This window comes from Musca autumnalis, unplaced genomic scaffold (genome assembly GCF_047663935.1).
Source record: "Musca autumnalis isolate F117 unplaced genomic scaffold, ASM4766393v1 scaffold_1, whole genome shotgun sequence".
In the NCBI taxonomy this organism is placed as follows: domain Eukaryota; kingdom Metazoa; phylum Arthropoda; class Insecta; order Diptera; family Muscidae; genus Musca; species Musca autumnalis.
Window position 1 is genome coordinate 208,316,901 of NW_027411644.1, and position 23,829 is coordinate 208,340,729.

Genomic DNA, 23,829 nt, shown 5'->3' on the forward strand with positions numbered 1-23,829 from the left:
CATTCATGGCATCCGTTAAATCTCACCGCCCTATGGTGGATGACACAGTGACAAAAGAAGCAAAACCAAGATCCGAGATTACTCTGTACGGCGCAGAAAAATATGGAGCAGGCATTCCCGGGCCATACCGTTCTCAAACTAAAAATAAAGACAAATTTGAGTTTATAACAAAGCGTCTAGCAGTGCCTCTTGAGTAATGCATCCGGTTGCTGGTTGATGATGCATTGTCATCCATCCATGGGCTATCATTACTGTTGTCTGATGAGTCCGTGCTACATTCGGAAAACGCACAAACCACAAACCAAGCTTACCTGATATGGTAAGCTTGGTTTGTGGCTTGTGCGTTACAGTTTTAAAATATTTAAATGGAATAAACGTTACTTTTTCCATTAAAAAGCAAACGTTCATTCATTCCTGCTACAGAAATAGCATGGAATGTAATTTATTTATTAATTTTCCATCACTCCAAAGGCGAAAAGCTGCCCACACCTCATATTCCACTGAAACAAAAATGCATTATTTATGCACATTTCTTTCGATAATCATCATCAGATCATCAGCGACCGGCCAACGCTACGTATTGATTGATTACGACAAAAGTGAATGAGCTTTAACTGAGATTACGGACGAGTAAACAAACGGGCGTAGTTTTGTGGTGGCCTACCTACCACCTCACCTCCTCACAAAACAGAGACAGCGAGAAAACGGAGATGCAACCAACCAAATGAAATTGATTTTGGCACTTCAGTAGTGTAAAATTGTTATTCTGAACACATCGCAGAAAACAATACGAAACGGTTGCCCTCCTGCCGGGCCACGCTTACAATTTACATTCGACTTTGGAAACAGAAACAAAGAAAACAAATCTCTAGTTACAACGCACGCATCGCGTCGCATGTTTGATTTTTTCGAAAGCAAAATAAAAATAAACCAGGTTTACAAATTGAAAAAAGAAAAACATTTAAAGATAATCTGTTTTCCCTTTGTGTAAAAAATAAGTTCTAAAATTAAGTGAATAATCAATCAATGCAATATTGAGAATTTGTGTTTAGTTTGAAACAGTCGGATGAAATTCATCAAAGTTTTCGGTGTTTTTAAAATGAAAATATTATTATTAATATTTTTATTATTTCAAACCGCTTTTGTTTTCGGTTTGGTAAATTTCCAATACGGTAAATTTCAAATTAAATATATAACGATTAGAAAATTTCCAATAGTGATAATAACACCGCTTTGTGTATCTGTTTGTTTTCATTATGCCTTACAGAGCCCATAGTTATCACGAAAACTGAATTAGATGCTGTTCAATCCATCAGCGAAAATGAGTGGCTAGATTTTGTACATCGCGGCATAGAATCGGACAATCAGGAGAAAAGGTATGTATGCATTTCGCTCATTTAAAATGGTTTTTCTGAGTTAGTAATTTCTATTTTTTTAAGACTTCTACTTTATCTTGTGTCAAATGTTCATGCTGTAGTGGGATTCTGTAACTCATTTTTGCTGTTATCGATAAAATTACAATGCTTTTTAATTAACGAACATTTTCGGCAAGTTAACGATGAATAAAAAGTAGTCGCTTGTCTCTACCGACACAAACAGTGATGCCAACTTTTTGTCGGTAACAGCAAAAATGACTTACAGAATCTGACATCTCTAAAACTCATCGAGTTACAGATCATTTACTACGGGTTTGGCATAATTCAAAAAAAGGTTTTTGAGTTTCTGAAGCACTAAAACACATCACATCATGCTTGAACTTGCACAGAAATTAAGCACTGATATCTGGCCAGCTATTTGCAAAATATGGTCCAAGTTAGTCTATTTTTTGTGTAATGAACTTTTTAAGTTGGAAGGTCAAATTTCAATCGCCAACTTAAAACGCGTTTTTCTCGAAATTTGATTTTTTGAGATGTGTTACTCTTTGAGTAAATGAGCGATATTGTAAAAATGTGTGAATAGTAGGTTCGTGCGGATTTATTTTGAGACAGAAGAAGGGCTGCATTTTTTGGGGTATTTCGAAAAAATAAGGAATTTTGAGGAATCTTCAAATAAAAGTATGAGACTGAAGGATTTCTTGACAGGAAAAATTATGATAGTAAGCAGTGCCAGATTCAAGCATAGTACAAAATGTATTGTACAACCACACGCAGAGAAAAAATATTTTTCGCTATTTTTGTTCCTACAATTCATTTGTTTTGTTCAAGCATTCTAAATGCAAATTCAAAAATACCATAGTTTGCTCCAAACATACGAAGAAAAAACAACTTGCAAATTTCGTAAATATTATAAAAATTATTGACAATATCTATGGTAGGAACTATAATAATCTAGAATTTTTACAGAATTGTTACTACTGTCAGCCCAGAAGACCTTTTACTAAAATTTTTGATTTGATCATATTAATTCTCATATACACTTGCAACATAACTTTGGTATAAATGTCACGTATAATATTTCGAGCATTGACCACAACTACGCGTGGCAAGGTTTTGCCAGGTCTAACTAAAATGACAACAAAAGCTTTGTTCCTTTACTGTTTTAATGGTAAATGTGGAAAAGAGAAAACTGCCAAAATTGCTCTCTCATGAACAGTTTTACCAGAAAAGTAAAAGAACAAAAAATTATATATCTGGTAGCAATGTCAAAAAGGAACATAAAAATTCAATTTTCTTCTTTTATTTCACATTTTTTAGTTTTGTTTTGTCAGGGTTCGCCGTTTTCTTCTGTTTTTGTTAATTTTTTTCTTCATTGTCAAATAATCGTCAAACAAATGTTGAAAAATCAGATCTACCATTTTTTACCTGAAGAAATTTGTCTGGTAGCCTGTGGTAGAAGAGAAAGGCATATCTGCTCTCTCTCCTCTCTCACTCTCTTAAAAATTGCTTCCAGTTTAACAACTTTTTGGGGTTAAGGAACGCTTTGAAGGTTAAAAATGGTAACAAATAGTAAAAATGGTAAACTCAGGTAAGTAAAGGAACACAACTAAATTGAATGAAGAAACGTAACTACTCTATTGCGTTCATCCTCCAAACACCTACCCCAACACAAGGAATAAGATAAAACCACAATACGAGTAAATATGAAAAGAAACACAAATTACGACCAAAAACACTTCTCAGATTTCTCAGATTGTAGTGCAACTCAAAAACACAAAGAAGAATGAGAAGGAAGAAACAAATAAAAACAAGAATCTCATAGTGGTGTACGTACACACACACAAAAAAAGACAAAGACGAAATAAAAAAACAAAGATAAGGGAAACTCACCAAAATTGTTTTTTTTTTTTTTTTAACCACGGCACCACGGCAGAGAAGAGAATAAAATTGTTGAAGAAAAGAGAATAATATTGTCCATCAAACAAAAAATTATTGTTGGATATGACAACAACTATTGTTGGATATGGCAAAAACAATTGTTGTAATTAACAAAAAATATTGTTGGACTCACAATATCACATGCGGAATCTAAAAATATCTTTACAATACATATTTTGCTCTTCGAATATTGTTGGATCAATCATATTTATTTTCTCTGCGTGCATAGCACTATAGGTAATTTGGACTGTTTTTGAGGCAAAAATTAATAGCGGTGGACTTATGGACTTTTTATACATTTTTAATATTTATATGCAAAAGTAAGCTAAAACAAAGAATTATACAGTATAATTCGGATATAGCGAACATCGGTTATAAGAAACTAATTTTATTACGAACAAAGTTTTGTGTTTCCAAAGAATTTTTCTTAACCCCGGGTATAGATTTTTTTGCAATTTGTTAGGATTTACAGGCAAGCTTTTAAGCACAATCGGATAGCGACGAATTTAAGCACTGTTTCAAATATTTTAATATATGATATTTAAAAGTAAGCTTATGTTTAAAATATTGATTAGGGAAGAGATCTTTATAAATTTTATTTTTTTTTAAAGGACCAAATAAATCATGATCCCTAGTTGAAAGGTATTACAGATATAATTAACAAAAATGTAGACTACGACATGTCTGTACCTTTTTACACCACATGGGGAATATTTCTTTAAAGAAAATGTATTTTTAGTTCAAATCGTATGCTGTTTTGTGTTTAATATTTTCCTCACCAAACTAAAAATTAAAAAAATATATTTTTTTCTGCAAGGGGGGCAACTTCAAAAAACTGATATAACCCCAAAAAAAAAAAAAAAACAAGTAAAAAAGTGTCAGTCGGCTTTGCCGACAGAGGTATACCCTCAGCCAATATGAATTGAAACTTTCATCTACGGACAGATACAATTTATTTAGCGTCTCTTCAGAACTTGGTGGCCCTTTTTCAACATTTGAACTTGCCGACAAAAATGTGGATTAGGAATTAACACAAATGTTGAACTTTTGTGGGGGAGGTACCCTTAGGGAGGACCGATATGGGCCATTTTAGAAGTTAAACTAAATTTTGACAAAATATTAGGAGATCCAAAGTTTGGACCAAATTGGTTGCACCATTCAAGTGATATCGTCCTAACAATTTAGAGACATTTTTTAAATATTGGGGAGAAGTACCGGAAGTTGGGGACCGGTATTGCCCCATGAAACTAAGTTTGAATAAAATATGATGAAGACCAAATGTTGCACCAAATCGGTAGAACAGTTCGAGAGCCACATACGCTGACATAGGGCTTTTTACACCTTTCGGGATGTTTTCCCAAGAAATATGGACCTGCTCCTGAAAAAACTTTTAACGTCGTAATGAAGGTAGCGAATGCAAATCGCTTCAACAAAAATCACAGTGATTCGAGAGCAGGTCTTAAAGTGAACTTATCCGAAATTTTGTGTGAGGTACACAAAGGAATGCACAAATATAGTCCATATTCGAACCCGATCTATATCTGGTAGATATATTAGAATGTGCAGAGAATTGGTTTACATCAGTCACTCCCTTCAAGAGTTATCGTGCGCATATTTTTTCCGAAGATTTTTGAATTTTTGTGAGGGAGGTACCTTAAGGAGTGGACCGACATGGTTTATCTTCGAACTTAAACTATGTTTGGACAAAATATTACGAAGGCCAAATTTTGGACCGAATTGGCAGATCCGTTCGAGATTTACCTTGCGCTCCAACCACTACACACGGGGTCATAGGGGTTTTTTTCACCTATCAGGCTATTTTCTCAGGAAGTATGGACTTGCCCTTTATGAAACTTGTGCCGTCGTATGGGGGACAGCGAATACAAGTTGCTACAACAAAAATCAAGGCGATTCGAGAGCAGGTCCTAAACTGAACTTTTCCGAAATTTTGTGTGGGAGGTACCTGAAGGAGTGGACCGATTGAGTCCATATTTAAACTTCATCTAAGTCTGGTAGAATTTTCAAGATGTACAAAGTGTGGGCCAAATCGGTTACCCCCTTCAAGTGTTATAGTGCGCACAAATTTTCCGAACATTTTCGAACTTTTGTGGGGGAGGTACCGGAAGGAGTGGACCGATATAACCCATCTTCGAACATAAACTAAGTTTGGGCAAAATATTACGAAAGCCAAATTTTGAACCGAATCGGTTGCTCCGTTCGAGAGTCATCGTGCACACCAGCCAGACAGACGGACAGACAGACAGACGGACGGACATGGCTAAATCAACTCCAAACTGTCTGAAACACATTTCGTCCAAACATACTTGGGGTCTAAAACCATTATTTCGATGAGGCACATTTTGCCCGTATGAAAGTGTATATACGCTCGTTAGCATAAATGCTGAGGGTATAAAAACGCAAAAAATCGCAACTTGGTATATTATGTAGGATTCAGATTCAGAACCCTTAGTTGAAGATATTCCCCATGGCAGAATGTCGGACAAAGTTGGACAATTTTGTAAAAGTCTATAATATAAAACTATAATTTAGTAAAAAAATTTCTTAGGTTGTATCCCATATGTAACAAACATTGTGAAGGAAATTATTCCTTAAAACAGCCCAGCAAAAATTCGGATCCGTTAGTCATTACGTAACCTATTACAAAGTAATGTAAACAAGCTTCTTTTCGCATTACAAGTAATCTGAAAAGTAATGGGTTACTTCTTAAAAAAATTACAAGGCAAACCTACTTACTTTACTCCTCACTATGTAATGAGGACGGTGGTACAGTGTGTGTGTGTGTCCGACTATAAAAACTAGGGTTGTGTGTTCAACGTAGGGATACGCAAGCCGATTTTCGAGTAATCGATTCCTCGATTCTTTGATTTGAAGAATCTAAAAATCGGAATCGAGTTTTGACTTCATGGAGAATCGAAAGATCGATTCTCTATTATGATTCTTCGATTCTTGCAGTGGGAATCGAAAGATCAATTTTGTTTTGACTTTTTGATGTACCACGAAAATGAAATATACAGATTACATTGGTAAGAGCAAGACAACAATATTATATTATTTGTTGTACTGATGAACAAAGTTAATCTAACGGTACGGCAGTGTTAAACGCGAAGCATTGTACACTAAAACGTTCACATTTTCAACTAAGGAGTCATCCCGATCGAACGATTCTTTTAGTGCGTTCTAAGAGGTAGTTTACACTATCTATCAATGTCAAATGACACGAAATAAAAATATTCCATATCTACCCCAAACCCGTTCGTGGGTATTGATTTGGTTACGAAGTTTTTCGGCAAATCACACACACGCGACCCGAACGCAAAGTAAGAGAGCAAATGTTTTGATTTTTTTACTTCAGTCTTGTACTGAATTTCATGCAAGCAGATTGATGCCGCTTTATTTGTTTATTTTTGGGTACACAGAAAAGATTTTGCAGTTCTACAGCAAATATGTGGAGGGAAGAATTTGAAAATGATTTTTGTTTTTTATTAATATTTTTAATGACGCAGAATGCCTCGTCTGCAATGCAACAATAAAAAATGTATGTATGCTTAGAAAGTCTTAAAAAATCATTTTTATATACAATTTGTTTTTTCTCTCAAAAAAATTAACATTTGAAGAAAAATACTTTTCAAATTATGAAGTTATTTATATTATTTTTAATTTAAGTCATACAAAGCGAACGCGCCAACAATATATTTTTCATTTTACACTCAATATGAAAATCATCACCCTGTTCTGTCAGTGTAATTTTACCCACACATAAACAATTTAAGCGCTCGCTCTTCTTGGTCGGCTATGATCTACCCACGCAGGCAATGTGGAGACGTAATTTTATTACATTATTGCTGGTGTGGACGCGCAAAGTAAATGGCGTAAGGAAAATCCCCAATATTGCACATAGTAGCGACTATATAATGATGGAAAATTTCATGTCATATGACATTTACATATAGTGTAAACTACCCCTAAGTAAGAATCAAAGGATCGAAAGATCGATTTTTGATTCCTACGTAAGAATCGAAAAATCGATTTTTAAGTTCTAAGTAAGAATCAAAAGATCGAAAGATCGATTCTTGAGTTCTAAGTAAGAATCAAAAGATCGAAAGATCGATTTTTGCTTGGCAATACATACACGCAGAGAAAAAATATTTTTCGCTTTTGTTGGAACAAAAATATCTGTTTTGGTTCCAAAAATGTATTTGTTTTGTTCAAACATTGTAATCCAAATCCAAAAATACCATCTTTTGTTCCAAACAAAACAAGAAAACAAAAACAACTTTCGAATTTCCGCAATATTGTAAAAATCGTTAACAATACCGATTGTAGGAACTATCATAATCTAATTTTGTTTACAAAAAGTATTGTCAACCCAAAAACCACCCCAGAAATTTTTGATTTGAGTGTATATACTTCTCATATACACTTTTCGCATAACTTGGATATAAATGTCGCGTATAATATTGCAATCATTGATGAACACAATACATGGTTTGCTGCATTGGCTGACAACAAAGACAAACAAAAAGCCACAAGCACCCACCACAACATAAGGAATAATTAAACACCATAACAAACTCCGGTATAACACCAAACCTCAAAGCACAATGAAGATAGAAGAATGAAACAAAACAGAAACAAATAAAAACAAGAGTCTCCTTGTTGGTATACATACACACAAAAACAAAGATAAAGGCATCATGATGTCATACAAACAAAACTCACCATAATTGTTTTTTTTTCAACACGGCTTCGAATAGCGAGAGAAGAGAAAAAATTGTCGAAGAAAAGAGAGAACTATTGTCTAGTTAACAAAAACAATTTTTGGATTTAACAAAACCCAATTGTTGGAATCACAATACTACATTTGGAATTTAACAATATCTTTACAATACATATTTTGCTCTTCGAATATTGTTGGATCAATCATATTTTTTTCTCTGCGTGTATCCCTAGTTCAACGATCACCGTCGGCACGCGAGTTTTTGTTAATTAAAAAATAACAGTTCGTGGTGCACATGTGCACTGCACATTAATATTCGTGTGCATGGCGCAGTGTGTAGTATCTTTGGCTAGAAATCAGAGGGTTCGTGGGTTCAACTCGGGCAGACAGCGAAATAAAATGAAAGAAGTGTGATGAAATTAAAAACAAATTCTCTACATCAACTGTTCTACAAATAGAAATTTTTTTCACCTTACTTTACAACTTCTAGTGGCCACAGAATAACTAGTTATTCTAGTGGTCATAAAATAACTAGAAACTGAGTGCGACATGCCCTTGTAAAAATAATGGAAAAGAAAGGGGGTTTGTGAGTAGTTACGGCTGCCAAAAATCCCTTACAGAACCCATGATTTTGGGAGGATTTTTTTTTTGGGAGAAAGTACACACTGCCACCATATCATATCTATGTATTCGATTATTACTAAACTCTTACAAATTGCGTTTAGATTCCGATCTGAGTTTTAATCTTTTTAACATTTTTTATTTTGTCTTCGAAATTTTGATTTTAATTTCGAATTATACCGCGAGATTTGAATATTTTTGAAAGTAAATTGCACATCCATATTCCTTGACATGTTCTTTCTTCGAATCAAATTAGAAAATTTGTGTTATTAAAAGTGCAAAAATCGTCCAAATTATCTATAGTGCATAGTATGGAGGGTATATTAAATTTGTTTTTTCCGTTTGTAACGTATTGAAATAATCATTTGCGACCCTATAAAGTATATATATTCTTGATCAGGGTAAAATTTTGAGTCGATTTATTCATGTATTTCGTACCGTCCATCTATGGTAATCACTCTAGCATCCACAAAAATGGAGACAGAACGCTGAAATTTTGGTCATCATGATTGGCTATATCTGTCCACGTTTTGGTATAGCCATCATATAACGGTACCGTTTAATTTCAGATATTTTGAAGATTTTATAGTACGGTTACACTAGAGTTTTTTGCCGGGTTAATCCACTTCGAGAGTATTTATTTGACGTTTGCACTATGGAATTGACATTTGAAATCCAAACCCAGTGGGTTAATCCGATTAAGTGTAACCTGGGTATTAGTCACATTTTCAAACCGAATTAGCTATAATTTGATAGCTTAGGTTTCCTAGTGATCAACAAACTTATATTCCAAAAATTATGGGCACAGGTCCATATTTTGGTATAGCCCCTATATAACGGTACCTCCCGATTTTCGGTATTTTGAGGATTTTAGCTACCAGTTTTAACCGTACTAGCTGTAATTTGATATTTGAGGTTTTCAGTGGCGTCGAAACTTTTCCATGTTTTTGTATAGCCCCCATAGTACCTCCCGATTTTTGGTATTTTGGGGATTTTAGCAACACGTTTCAACCGAACTAGCTGTAATTTAACATTTGAGGTTTTTAGTGGCCACGAATACTCTTCACTAAAAATCGTTAACAGAGGTCTACGTTTTGGTATAGCTCCCATATAACGGAACATCCCGATTTTCGGTATTTTGAGGTTCCCTGCAGTTATACAATTTTTCCACCAGAAATTGTAAAGTAGGCCGACATTTTGATATAGCCCCGTAGGCGGTATCTTTCACCTGGCTGAACACATCCATGGTCAAAAAATTTGCCACCTAAAATGTGAAAGGAAACTAATTATTCCATTTTAATTTAAACTAGTTTATGGTGGAGGGTATCAAAAGAACTTAACAACTTTTTACTTGTTTTTTTTTTCAGTTTGGAATTGAATCTCTACAATGCCAATGTCACCGTACAAAATGGTACAATATCACATGCTCAACTCTTGGATACATTGCCAAATGATGAAGCTTTGCGGGATAGCGAGGTTGCCGATAAAATCCTGAAATCATCCGTGTACATTTATAATAGTAAATGTGCACCACAAGGTGTGTCCGGTGAAAGGTGTGAGGCTATACTTGGTGGCCAGGATTTGCCAAGGAAAAGTGAACTGTATTCAGAATGTCAAAAAGTGCTTCAAAGTAGACGTGATGCTCATTACCCGTTTAGAAGGTTATTGCCACGCCATTACATAGATGGATTTTACAGGGTAAAAAAGAAAAGGACAAGGTATACCTTATATAATTATTAATAAACCATCTGAAAACATTTCAGATGTATTCAGAAAATCTTCCCAAGCCTCTAAGCATTAGCAAGGAATTGTGTGAAAATCGAAAGGAACAGCATGTGGGTAATGGAGAAGGTCCACAACTGAGTTTAGCCATTGTTCAGTGGGCCCAATTTATCTCATCGGACTTAAGTAAAACTGTGGTAACTTCAATGAGTAAGTTTTTTCATTTTAGGCTATTTTGCCGATATAAAAAATAAATCTATTTTCATCTACAGGTAATGGCATGCCCATTGAGTGTTGTAGCAACCAAAACTATCGATTACAACCACGTCATTATCATCCAGCTTGCGCTCCTTTAATAAGGGAAAATACTAACAATCGTTATGGTTTGGCCACATGTTTGAATTATGTTCGCAGTGCTTTGGCCGTTGGCAATACTTGTTCGTTTGCAGCCCCCGAACAGGTGAGTGGGAATAGGGTGCTCCTAAAGATCTTAAAAGAATCCACTCCTCATAGGGCGGTCCTAAAAATCATAGAACGCTTATAAACATCTTTAAAAATCCACGTTTATTGTCCTCATAGGACCCTTCTAAAAATATTAAAAAAAATTCAGGCTGATTGTTCTCGTAGGTCTCTTCTATAACTATTTAAAAAATCCAGACTAATTGTCCTGGGGTGCTCCTAAAAATCTTTAAAAAATCCACGTCCTCCTGGGGTGCTCCTAAAAATCTTTAAAAAATCCACGTCCTTCTGGGGTGCTCCTAAAAATCTTTAAAAAATCGACGTCCTCCTGGGGTGCTCTTAAAAATCTTTAAAAAATCGACGTCCTCCTGGGGTGCTCTTAAAAATCTTTAAAAAATCCACGTTTATTGTCCTCCAGGGGCGCTCCTAAAAATCTTTAAAAAATCACGTTTATTGTCCTCCTGGGGTGCTCCTAAAAATCTTTAAAAAATCGACGTTTATAGTCCTCCTCGGGTGCTTCTAAAAATCTTTAAAAAATCCACGTTTATTGTCCTCCTGGGGTGCTCTTAAAAATCTTTGAAAAATTCATGCTCTTTGTTCTCCAGGGGTGCTCCTAAAAATCTTTAAAAAATCCACGTTTATTGTCCTCTTGGATTTCTCCTAAAAATCTTTAAAAAAAATTGTTTATTGTCCTCTTGGGGTGCTCCTAAAAATCCGCGTTTATTGTTCTCTTTTGTTATTGTCCTCCTGGGGTGCTCCTAAAAATTCGCGTTTATTGTTCTCTTTCGTTATTGTCCAACTGGGGTGCTCCTAAAATCTTAAAAAAATCCATATTATTCTCCTCCTGGGGTGCTCTTAAAAATCTTTAAAAAATGCACGCTTTTTGTCCTCCAGGTGTACTCGTAAAAATCTTTAAAAATCCACGTTAATTGCCCTCCTGGGGTGCTCCTAAAAATCTTTAAAAAATCCTCGTGAATTGTCCTCCTGGGGTGCTCCTAAAATCTTTAAAAAATCCTCGTTTATTGTCCTCCTGGGGTGCTCCTAAAAATCTTAAAAAATTCCACTTTTATTGTCCTCCTGGGGTGCTCCTAAAAATCTTTAAAAAAATCCACGTTTAAAGTCCTCCTGGGGTGCTCCTAAAAATCCTTAAAAAATCCACGTTTATAGTCCTCCGGGGGTGCTCCTAAAATCTTTTAAAAATCCACGTTTATTGTCCTCCTGGGGTGCTCCTAAAAATCTTTAAAAAATCCACGTATATTGTCCTCCTGGAGTGCTCCTAAAAATCTTTAAAAATCACGTTTATAGTCCTCCTGGGGTGCTCCTAAAAATCTTCAAAAGTCTGCGTTTATAGTCCTCCTGGGGTGCTCTTAAAAATCTTTAAAAAATCCACGTTTATTGTTTTCATAGTGTGCTCCTAAAAATCTTTAAAAATCCACGTTTATAGTCCTCCTGGGGTGCTCCTAAAAATCTTTAAAAAATCCAGGTTTATTGTACTCCTGGGGTGCTCCTAAAAATCTTTAAAAAATCCACGTTTATTGTCCTCCTGGGGTGCTCCTAAAAATCTTTAAAAAATCCACGTTGATTGTCCTCCTGGGGTGCTCCTAAAAATCTTTAAAAAATCCACGTTTATTGTGCTCTTCGGGTACTTTTAAAAATCTTTAAAAAATCCACGTTTATTGTCCTCCTGGGGTGCTCTTAAAAATCTTTGAAAAATTCAAGTTGTTTGTCTGCAGGGGTGCTTCTTAAAAAATCCACGTTCATTGTCCTCCTGGGGTGCTCCTAAAAATCTTTAAAAAATCCACTTTTATTGTTTTCATAGGGTGCTCCTAAAAATCCACGTTTATAGTCCTCCTGGGGTGCTACTAAAAATCTTTAAAAAATCCACGTTTATTGTTTTCATAGGGTGCTTCTAAAAATCCACGTTTATAGTCCTCCTGGGGTGCTCCTAAAAATCTTCAAAAATCTGCGTTTATAGTCCTCCTGGGGTGCTCTTAAAAATCTTTAAAAAATCCACGTTTATTGTTTTCATAGTGTGCTCCTAAAAATCTTTAAAAATCCACGTTTATAGTCGTCCTGGGGCGCTCCTAAAAATCTTTAAAAAATCCAGGTTTATTGTTTTCATAGTGTGCTCCTAAAAATCTTTAAAAATCCACGTTTATAGTCCTCCTGGGGTGCTCCTAAAAATCTTTAAAAAATCCACGTTTATTGTCCTCCTGGGGTGCTCCTAAAAATCTTTAAAAAATCCACGTTTATTGTCCTCCTGGGGTGCTCCTAAAAATCTTTAAAAAATCCACGTTTATTGCCCTCCTAGGGAGCTTCTAAAAATCTTTAAAGGATACACGTTTATTGTCCTCCTGGGGTGCTCCTAAAAATCTTTAAAAAATCCACGTTTATTGCCCTCCTAGGGAGCTTCTAAAAATCTTTAAAGGATACACGTTTATTGTCCTCCTGGGGTGCTCCTAAAAATCTTTAAAAAATCCATGTTTATAGTCCTCCTGGGGTGCTCCAAAAATCTTAAAAAAATCCAAGTTTATTGTCCTCCTGGGGTGCTCCTAAAAACCTTTAAAAAATCCACGTTAATAGTCTTCCTGGGGTGCTCCTAAAAATCTTTAAAAATCCACGTTTGTTGTCCTCCTGGGGTGCTCCTAAAAATCTTTAAAAAATCCACGTTTCTGGGATGCTCCTGGGGTGCTCCTAAAAATCTTTAAAAAATCCACGTCTATAGACCTCCTGGAGTGCTCCTAAAAATCTTTAAAAAATCCACGTTTATAGTCATCCTGTGGTACTCCTAAAAATCTATAAAAAATCCACGTTTATAGTCCCCCTTCGGTGCTCCTAAAATCTTTAAAAAATCCACGTTTATAGTCCCCCTTTCGGTGCTCCTAAAATCTTTAAAAAATCCATGTTTATAGTCCTCCTGGGGTGCTTCGAAACATCTTTAAAATATCCCCGTTTGTAGTCCTCATGCGGTGCTCTTAAAATCGTTAAAAACCACGTTTATAATCGTTAAAAATCGTTAAAAATCCACGTTTATTGTCCTCCTGGGGTGCTTCTAAAAATATTTAAAAAATCCAAGTTTATTGTCCTCCTGCGGTGCTCCTAAAATCGTTAAAAAATCCACGTTTATAGTCCTCAAGGGGTGCTCCTCAAAAACTTTTAAAAATCCACGTTTATAGTCCTCCAGGGGTGCTCATAAAACTCTTTGAAAAATCCACGTTTATAATCCTCCTGGGGTGCTCATAAAAATCTTTGAAAAATCCACGTTTAAAATCTTCCTGGGGTGCTCCTAAAATCTTTAAAAAATCTACGTTTATTGTCCTCCTAAGGTGCTCCTAAAAATCTTTAAAAAATCTACGTTTATTGTCTTCCTAGGGTGCTCCTAAAATCTTTAAAAAAATCCACGTTCATAGTTCTCCTGAGGTGCTCCTAAAAATCGTTAAAAGATCCACGGTTATTGTCCTCTTGGGGTGCTTCTAAAAATCTTTAAAAAATTCACTTTTATTGTCCTCCTGGGGTGCTCCTAAAATGTTTAAAAAAAATCCACGTTTATAGTCCTTCTGGGGTGCTCCTAAAAATGTTTAAAAAAATCCACGTTTATAGTCCTTCTGGGGTGCTCCTAAAAATGTTTAAAAAAATTCACGTTTATAGTCCTTCTGGGGTGCTCCTAAAAATGTTCAAAAAATCCACGTTTATTGTCCTCCTGGGATGCTCCTAAAAATCCACGTTCATTGTCCTCCTAGGTTGCTCCTAAAAATCTTAAAAAATCCACGTTAATTGTCCTCCTGGGGTGCTCCTAAAAATCTTTAAAAATCCACGTTTATAGACCTCCTGGGGTGCTCCCAAAAATCTTCAAAAATCTGCGTTTATAGTCCTCCTGGGGTGCTCTTAAAAATCTTTAAAAAATCCACGTTTATTGTTTTCATAGGGTGCTCCTAAAAATCTTTAAAAATCCACGTTTATAGTCCTCCTGTGGTGCTTCTAAAAATCTTTAAAAAATCCACGTTTATAGTCCTCCTGGGTGCTCCTAAAAATCTTTAAACAAAACCACGTTTATAGTTCTCCTGGGGTGCTCCTAAAAATCTTTAAAAAAAATCCACGTTTATAGTCCTCCTGGGGAGCTCATAACAATCTTAAAAAATCCATGTTTATAGTCCTTCTGGGGTGCTCTTAAAAATCTTTAAAATTCCACGTTTATTGTTTTCATAGGGTGCTCCTAAAAATCTTTAAAAAATCCACGTTTATAGAGCTCCTGGGGTGCTCCTAATAATCTTAAAAAATCCATGTTTATAGTCCTCCTGGGGTGCTCTTAAAAATCTTTAAAATTCCACGTTTATTGTTTTCATATGGTGCACCTAAAAATCTTTAAAAAATCTTGGTATATTGTACCCCACGTTGCTCCTGAAATTGTTTAAAAAATCCTGTCATAAAAATCTATAAACTTTCAATAACCTTCAATATCAATTTCAGCTTAATCAAGCCACAGCGGATTTGGACATGTCACCACTGTATGGCTTTACAGAATCATCACGTCGTCGTATACGTCTGTATAAAAATGGTTTACTGAAATCGACAAATGCCGAGCAGGCTAGAAACTCTCTGCTGCCGATGGTAACCAAAGAAGCACATCATTTTTGTGCCCATAGATTGGATAAGGAGGGTAGTAATCGTACCTCATGTTTCATGGCTGGTGATTCACGAGTGAATAGTAATCCATTTACAATTACCCTATATACGCTGTTTATGCGCAATCATAATCAGTTAGCTATGGACTTGAAAAAGGCTCATCCACAATGGGATGATGAGAAGTTATATCAACATGCCAAGCTTATCAATACCGATATATATCAAAGGATTGTTTTCAAAGAATGGTTGGTAACGGTATTAGGTAAGGGCATGGTAAATGAAATTGACAAGGAGCAGAGAAAACGAACAAAGGATAAATTGGAACCCAAACACCAGGTGTCCAATGAATTTGCCATAGCAGCCTCACGTTTCTATCTCTCAATGATGCCCAATGTTTTGCATAATTATGCTTTGAAAGATACTTATACACCGAATAGCGATCCACCCACAGATATATTTACTTTAAAGGAACAATTATATAATACAAATATCAGCTATACCTCGAACAAAATTGATGCAATTTTAAATGCTATCCTTCATCAACGAACCATGAATATGGATAATTCCTATGTGGAGAGTGTAAGTTTGGCGTAGAAGTTCTGCACAACATCAACATATTTATCAGATATATTGTACATTTTCTTAGCTTGTTCCCGATTCAGCAAGACGTCCAACTCACAGCGATGCATTAGCTTTTGATATACAACGAGGTCGGGATCATGGCCTTCAACCATACTATAAATACTTGGAAATTTGTACCAATGTCAAAATATCCAAATGGGATGATTTGAAGCAGTTCATAGCTAATGAAGTAAGTATAACGAGAGTTGGATTAAATGTTCTGAAGCGGTACATGACGCTCTCGTTATCCAAAATGTTGTTTAAAAACATATTTTTGTTTTGTTTTTTTTTGCAGGATATAGAAAAGCTGAAGAAAGTTTATCAAAATTGGCAAGATATTGACTTAATTGTGGGAGGTATTTCTGAAATTCCCGCTAAGGATGCTGCTGTTGGACCAACATTCCAATGTATTATAGGTAAGTGATAAGAGCATATTTAAGAAATATTCTTGTTTGTGGACAACCAGAGCGTGGATTTTTAAGAAATATTTTTTTTTGTGAACCACTAAAGCGTGGATTTTTAAAGAACATTTTCTTTTCGGAAAACACCACACTTACTTACTTAGCTGGCCCATTACAGAACATTTGTTCCATAGACCGAACTAAGAAAATATCTCCAATTCTCTCCGTTTTTCGCTTCTTACTTACTTAGCTGGCCATTTTACAGAACATTTGTTCCATAAGCCGAACTAAGAAAAAATCTCCAATCCTCTCTGTTTGCTGCTGTATTTTCCCAATCTGGGATATGTAGCTTTGTGATATCTCGTTTCACTTGTTCGCTCCAACGAAGCTTTGGCCTTCCAGATCTGCGAGAACCTCCATGCGGCCCGTATTTATACGCCTTTTTAGCGGGTTCATCATCACTCATTCTTATAACATGGCCTAGCCATCGCAATCGTTGTATCTCGATTCGTTCAACTATATTGATGTCATTGTATAGTTGATACAGCTCGATGTTCATACGACGCCGATATTCGCCGTCAACACAGATTGGCCCGTAGATCTTTCGAAGAATTTTTCTCTCAAACACACAAAGCACTGCCTTATCTGCTTGAGCAAGTACCCATGCTTCGGAACCATACATTAGCACGGGTAGTATCAGTGTTTTGTACAGTGTTATTTTTGTTTGACGAGAGGTGGCTTTATTCCTAAACTGCTTACTCAGCCCAAAGTAGCATCTGTTAGCCAACACTATTCTTCTTCGTATTTCACAACTGATGTTATTTGTTGTGTTTATGGCGGTGCCGAGGTAGACGAAGTCCTTTACTACCTCAAAATTATAGGTACCAACATTCACAGATGGTGCGGTGTTTATGGACATATTACGCGTCGATACCATCAACATGGTTTTACGCCGTTTACTGCCAGACCAACTTTAGCAGATTCTCTTTCGACTTTTGCAAAGGTGTCAGTTACTTCCTTTACCGATCGACCCATGATGTCAATGTCGTCGGCATAGGCCGTTTTTCGCTTCGCTTTCTGGAATACCGCGCCTTGTCATCTCTTCATCCACTTGTTTGCGCCATCTATTCTTTGGCCTGCCAATTCTGCGTACACCGCCATGTGGCATGTATTCATACGCCTTTTTAGCGGGTTCATCATCGCTCATTCTTATGATATGGCCTAGCCAACGCAATCGTTGCATCTCGATACGTTTAACTATATTCATGTCTTTGTATAGCTGATATAGCTCGTGGTTCATACGACGTCGATATTCACCGTCAACGCAAATCGGCCCGTAGATCTTTCGAAGAATTTTCCTCTCAAACGCACCAAGCACTGCCTTATCTGCTTGCGAAAGTACCCATGCTTCGGAGCCATACATTAGCACGGGTAGTATCAGCGTTTTGTATAGTGTTATTTTTGTTTGACGAGATGTGGCTTTGTTTTTAAATTGCTTACTTAAACCATAGTTGCATCTGTTGGCCAATACAATTCTTCTTCTTATTTCACAACTGATGTTGTTTGTTGTGTTTATGGCAGTGCCGAGGTAGACGAAGTCTTTAACTACCTCAAAATTATAGGTACCAACTTCCACAGTTGGTCCGAGCTCTATGGACGCTTTGCGCGTCGACACCATCAATTTAGTCTTTTCGCCGTTTACCGCCAGACCCACTTTCGCAGATTCTGCTTCGACCTTCCTAAAGGTATCAGTTACTTCCTTTACTGATCGTCCCATGATGTCTGTGTCATCAGCATAAGCAAGTAACATGTGGCTACTGGTGTAAATTGTGTCATTTCTTTTGACATTTGCATCTCGTATTACCTTTTCCAGCAAAATGTTGAATATGTCACACGAAAGGCTGTCTCCTTGTCTGAAACCTCTTTTGGTACTGAACTGTTCGGAGAGGTGCTTTCCAATTTTAACTGAGGACCTAGTATCAGTTAAAGTCATCTTACAAAGCCGGATGAGCTTTGCGGGGATACCAAATTCAGACATTGCATGGAATACCTTTGATCGCAGGGGACTGTCGAATGCTGCTTTATAATCGACAAAAAGGTGATATGTGTCGATCTGCATCTCTTGGGTCTTCTCTTGGATTTGCCGCAGGGTAAATATCTGGTCAATGGTGGACTTGCCAGGTCTGAAGCCACATTGGTATGGTCCAATTATTTCGTTGACCATTGACTTTAGTCGTTCGCACAATATCCCTGACACTATCTTATAGGCAATAGGGAGAAGACTTATGCTCCTATAGTTGGAGCATACAGTCTTGTCTCCTTTCTTGTGGACGGGACACAGGATGCTCAGGTTCCAATCGTCGCGTACGCGTTCTTCCTGCCAGATGGTGCTAACTAGCTGATGCATATGTACACCTTATCAGCGCGTCGCCTCCGGTTTTAAACATCTCGGCTGGTAAGCCATCGGCTCCTGCTGCTTTATTATTCTTCAGCCGGTTGATTGCTGTTTTTACCTCATCTTGGCCGGGCGGTATACATTCTATACCATCTTCTGGGATTGGATCTGTAATATCATCGTCATCGCTACTATTGGATACAAGCAGATTGGAGAAATGTTCCTTCCATATCCTGAGCACGCTATCTGTATCTGTTACCAGATTACCTTGCTGGTCTCTACAGGAGGATGTGCCTGTACCAAAGCCATCTGTTTGATGTTTCACTCTTTGGTAGAATTTTCGGACTTCATTCTGGGTCCTGTACATTTCGATTTTTTCACACTCCCGCTTTTCCATTTCTCTCTTGCGGAAAAGACGTTTCTCTTCTCTCCTTTTCTCCCGATATCTCTCTCGTGCGCTACGCGTTGCTACTGATTGTAAAGTAGCTCTATATCGGTGGTGCTCAAAATAATTTGTGCGTTAGCCTCTCTGAGCGAGTCTTTCCTTTGCTAAACCACGACAACTGAGAATAAAGAGAACATATGTTGTTGTTGCAGTCACGTTAACGCATATGGGTGATCTTGGCTGCTCTATATGCAGCATTTTTTTCTTCGGTAGCTGCACAACACTCCTGGTCATACCACGAATTCCTTTGTGGAGGTCTCTGGTATCCAATTATGGATTTTGCGGCTGTTTGAATGGAGTGGGCAATATTTTGACATTGTGTTGTTATGTTATCGGGACAAGGAGTGCTCGCGTTAAGCAATTGGGCTAGTTGAGTGGAATATGCTGTGGCTATCTGTTGTGTTTGCAGCCTATCGATGTCCAACTTCCGAGTTGTGTCTGTTCGTGCTTTATTTGCAACGTTTAGACGGGTACGTACTTTTGCTGCAACAAGGTAGTGGTCCAAATCAATGTTTGCGCCTCGGAATGATCGTACATCCAACACGCTCTTCCATCTATCACAACATGATCAATTTGATTACTTGTTCTTTGATCTGGAGACAGCCAGGTGCCCTTATGAATATCGAGATGATTAAATCTGGTACTGCTAACTACCATGTTTTTTGCAGCTGCAAAGTCTATCGGCCTCATAGCATTGTCAGATGTTTCACTGTGGAGACTGAATTTCCCGACTGTTGGACCAAAGATATTCTCCTTTCCAGTTTTGGCATTAAAATCGCCTAGAATAATTTTAATGTCATGGACAGGGCAACGGCCATAAGTTTCTTCTAAGCGCTCGTAAAATATATCTTTGGTCTGTTCGTCCTTGTCTTCAGTGGGAGCATGAGCGCAAATAAAGCTGATGTTGAAGAATTTTGTTTTTAATCGAATTGCAGCGAGTCTTTCATTCACTGGGGTGAAGCTGGATATCAGATGTTTTAGTCTCCGACTAACTACAAATCCGCAACCAAACTCATGCTTTACGTCATGGCAGCTATAATACAGTGCGTCACCTTTAGGTGTTGTTGTGACGCCTTTCCCAGTCCATCGTATTTCCTGTATGGCAGTAATATCGGCCTTGTACTTTTGAAGTACGTCTGTCAATGCGAAGACTGCACCTTCTCTATAAAGAGTGCGAACATTCCAGGTGCAGATTCGCAGATCATGGTCCTTAAAACGTTTGCGGGGTTCGTCAACTTTAGAGGGGTTTGTTTTTCTTTTCTTTCGTTTTTTTTTTGTTTTAAGGAATATTTTTTTCGCGGACCACGACAGCGGGATTTTTTTTAATAAATATTTTTTCGTGTACCATCAGAGCGTGGATTTTTAAGGACATTTTTTTCGTGGATCATCAGAGCTTGGATTTTTCATGAATATTTTTTTGTGGAATATCAGTGCGTGGATTTTCAAGAGAGAGTGGATTTTCATTAAACAGTTGTTTTTTAAGGAATATTTTTTTTGGTGGATCATGAGAGCGTGGATTTTTAAAAAATATTTTTTTCGTGGATCAACAGAGCGTGAATTTTTAAGGAATATTTTTTGCGTGGATCATCAGAGCGTGGATTTTTAAGGAATGTATTTTTCGGGGACCATTAGGGCGTGGATTTTTAAGGAATGTTTTTTTTTAAAAAAAATATTTTTTTTCGTGGATCATCAGAGCGTGGATTTTTAAGGACTATTTTTTTGGGGACCATTAGGGCGTGGATTTTTAAGAAACATTCTTTCGTGGACCATCAGAGCGTGGATTTTTAAGAAATATTTTTTGTGGACCATCAGAGTGTGGATTTTTAAGGAATATCAGAGCTATCAGAGCTCGAATTTTTAAGGAATACTTTTTTGGACCATCAGACGTGTATTTTTAGGGAATACTATTTTTGGACCATCATTTTTGTAATATTTTTTTTCGTCGACCATCAGAGCGTGGGTTTTTAAGGAATATTTTTTCGTGGACCAGTAGGGCGTGAATTTTTAAGGAATATTTTTTTTCGTGGACCATCAGAGCGTTGATTTTTATTGAATATTTTATTTCGTGGACCATTACGGCGAGGATTTTTAAGGAATATTTTTTTCATGGACTATCAGAATATTTCGTGAACCATCAGAATATTTTTTTCGTAGACCATTAGGGCGTGGATTTTTAAGGAATATTTTTTTCGTGGATCGTCAGAGCGTGGATTTTTAATGAATATTTTTTTCGTGGACCATTAGAGCGTGAATTTTTAACGAATGTTTTTTTTTTTCGTGGATCATCAGAGCGTGGATTTCTAAGGAATATTTTTTTCGTGGACCATCAGAGCGTGGATTTTTAATGAATATTTTTTTCGTGGACCATTAGAGCGTGAATTTTTAAGGAATGTTTTTTTTCGTGGATCATCAGAGCGTGGATTTCTAAGGAATATTTTTTTCCTGGACCATTAGAGCGTGGATTTTAAAGGAATATTTTTTTGGTGGACCATTAGAGCGTAGGTTTTAAGAAATATCTCTATTTCGTGGATTTTTTAAGGAATACTTTTAATTAGTGGACCATCACAGTGTGGATTTTTAAGGATTTTTTTTGTCATTGACCATCAGTGCTTGGATTTCTAAGAACTATTTTTTAGTGGACCATCTGAGTAGGGATTTTTAAGGTATATTTTTTTCGTGGACCTTTAGAGCTTGGATTTTTAAGGAATATTTTTTTCGTGGACTATCAGGGAGTGGTTTTATAAGAAATATTTTTTGTGGATCATCAGAGCGTGGGTTGAAGAAATATTTTTATTTCGTGGATTTGTTAAGGATTTTTTCATGGACCATCAGAGGTTGGACATCTAAGGAATATTTTTTTCGTGGACCTCTGAGTGGGTATTTTAAGGAATAGTTTTTTTTTTACCATCAGAGCCGGTATTTTTAAAGAATATTTTTTGTGGACCACTAGAGCCTGGCTTTTTGAGGAATATTTTTGTGGACCACTAGAGGCTGGATTTTTAAGATATATTTTCGGTTAGAGGAGGGAATCACCTTTCCAACGGTACCATCCATGAAGGCGCATTCCTTTTACACCCTACCTATCCTCGCACATCGTGTCTCCGCTAAGTGGTGGTTTCCCTAATTAAAATCGACTTTATCTTCACGCACATACGTTTTTAATAAACAAAATTCCGTTGCAAATCACACAAACAATTATAATTACTTTATTCTGTGTCATACTTCTAATTGCGTTCCAGTATTTCTACTTCCTTTGTGGCGAACATGTACAAGATATAATTTATCTAAATCTTAATGATTCGAATATTAACAAAATTCAATTTAATTTACCAAATATTTCCTAACTCCCATAAATCGTAAACTCTAGAGGAAGACGAGAAAAAAACCAATATTGCAAAATGTTGTTAAGTTGAAAAACACATATTTTATTAATTGGCAAATGTCCTATTAAAATATGATCACTTGAAAAAAACCCCTCTACTAAATACAATTGACAATTTTAATTAATAGATAGAAGAATATACAGTGGACGCCATAAAGAGAGACAGACAAAAATTTACCATAGATTTCATTTATTTAAAGAATAATTATACGATTTATTGTCAATTGAATCACTGAATACAATATTTAAAAAAAAAAATTTGTACTTTTCAGTATCAAGCCTAAAATATCTGTACTCAAAAAATGATATAATTGCTCAAAACTCTTCTTTTAGCTACTAGGTTAAATAAGGTTTTAGTTTGTACTAGAGATGGATGCGTGTCACGATTGTGACACTAAACAACAAGAACTAAAGTGTTTAGTACTTAGTTGTCACTGAAGTGCTTAGTTGTTTATGTACTCAGTTCTTTTTTAAGTGCCACAATCGTGACACGCTTTCATCTACAGTGAGTACCTTATTCCCCGCTTACTGTATATTGTTTAAACTGTTATTTGTGAAAAAAACGAATGTGTAAAATTTCATATTTAATGTGTATTTGCTAAACTGCCAACCAACCATCTGTAGAATGCCATTAGAATTTGAAAAAAAAATATTGAAATGAAAACAAGTTTAATCTAATAATCAATGATGATGATAGCCGTCGAATATTTGGCACACATACATTTGTTGTAATCTCGAAATATGTATTAATAACAACAATGATGATGACAATATCTTCATTGCTTGTCTGTCTGTACTTTTAAGCGTTGTCGCGCTCTATCATCCATTGAATTATGAAAAATTAATGAAGCAAATAAAAACATTTTAGCCAATATTTGAACTACAAAAACATAAAAATATGTAACAACATAAGACTGTAAATCAGAGTTGCACACATCACCAGCAGACAGCATGAATCTTACCATAATCACTGAATGGCATGGCATTAATTCTTGAGCGAGTAAAGAAAAAACGTTTTCAATCAGTGACAAATATTACAGAAAAATTACGTGCCAGTCTCAGAGACGTTAAGAAAATTGTCATATGTACTTATGTATGTACTTGACAG

The 23,829-nt window shown here is 36.3% G+C and overlaps 1 protein-coding gene across 1 annotated transcript in view; it reads left to right on the plus strand.

The window, feature by feature from the left end:
• Positions 1-515: 515 nt before the first annotated feature.
• Positions 516-23,829, plus strand: part of Irc (Immune-regulated catalase) — a 39,769-nt gene continuing 16,455 nt past the window's right edge. The window contains exons 1-8 of the mRNA XM_073959992.1: positions 516-1,172; positions 1,268-1,376; positions 10,041-10,371; positions 10,437-10,605; positions 10,668-10,855; positions 15,322-16,056; positions 16,124-16,288; positions 16,394-16,514. Of these exons, the coding sequence (XP_073816093.1) occupies positions 1,067-1,172; positions 1,268-1,376; positions 10,041-10,371; positions 10,437-10,605; positions 10,668-10,855; positions 15,322-16,056; positions 16,124-16,288; positions 16,394-16,514 (1,924 nt within the window). The 5' untranslated portion in view covers positions 516-1,066. The remainder of the gene's footprint in view (positions 1,173-1,267; positions 1,377-10,040; positions 10,372-10,436; positions 10,606-10,667; positions 10,856-15,321; positions 16,057-16,123; positions 16,289-16,393; positions 16,515-23,829) is intronic.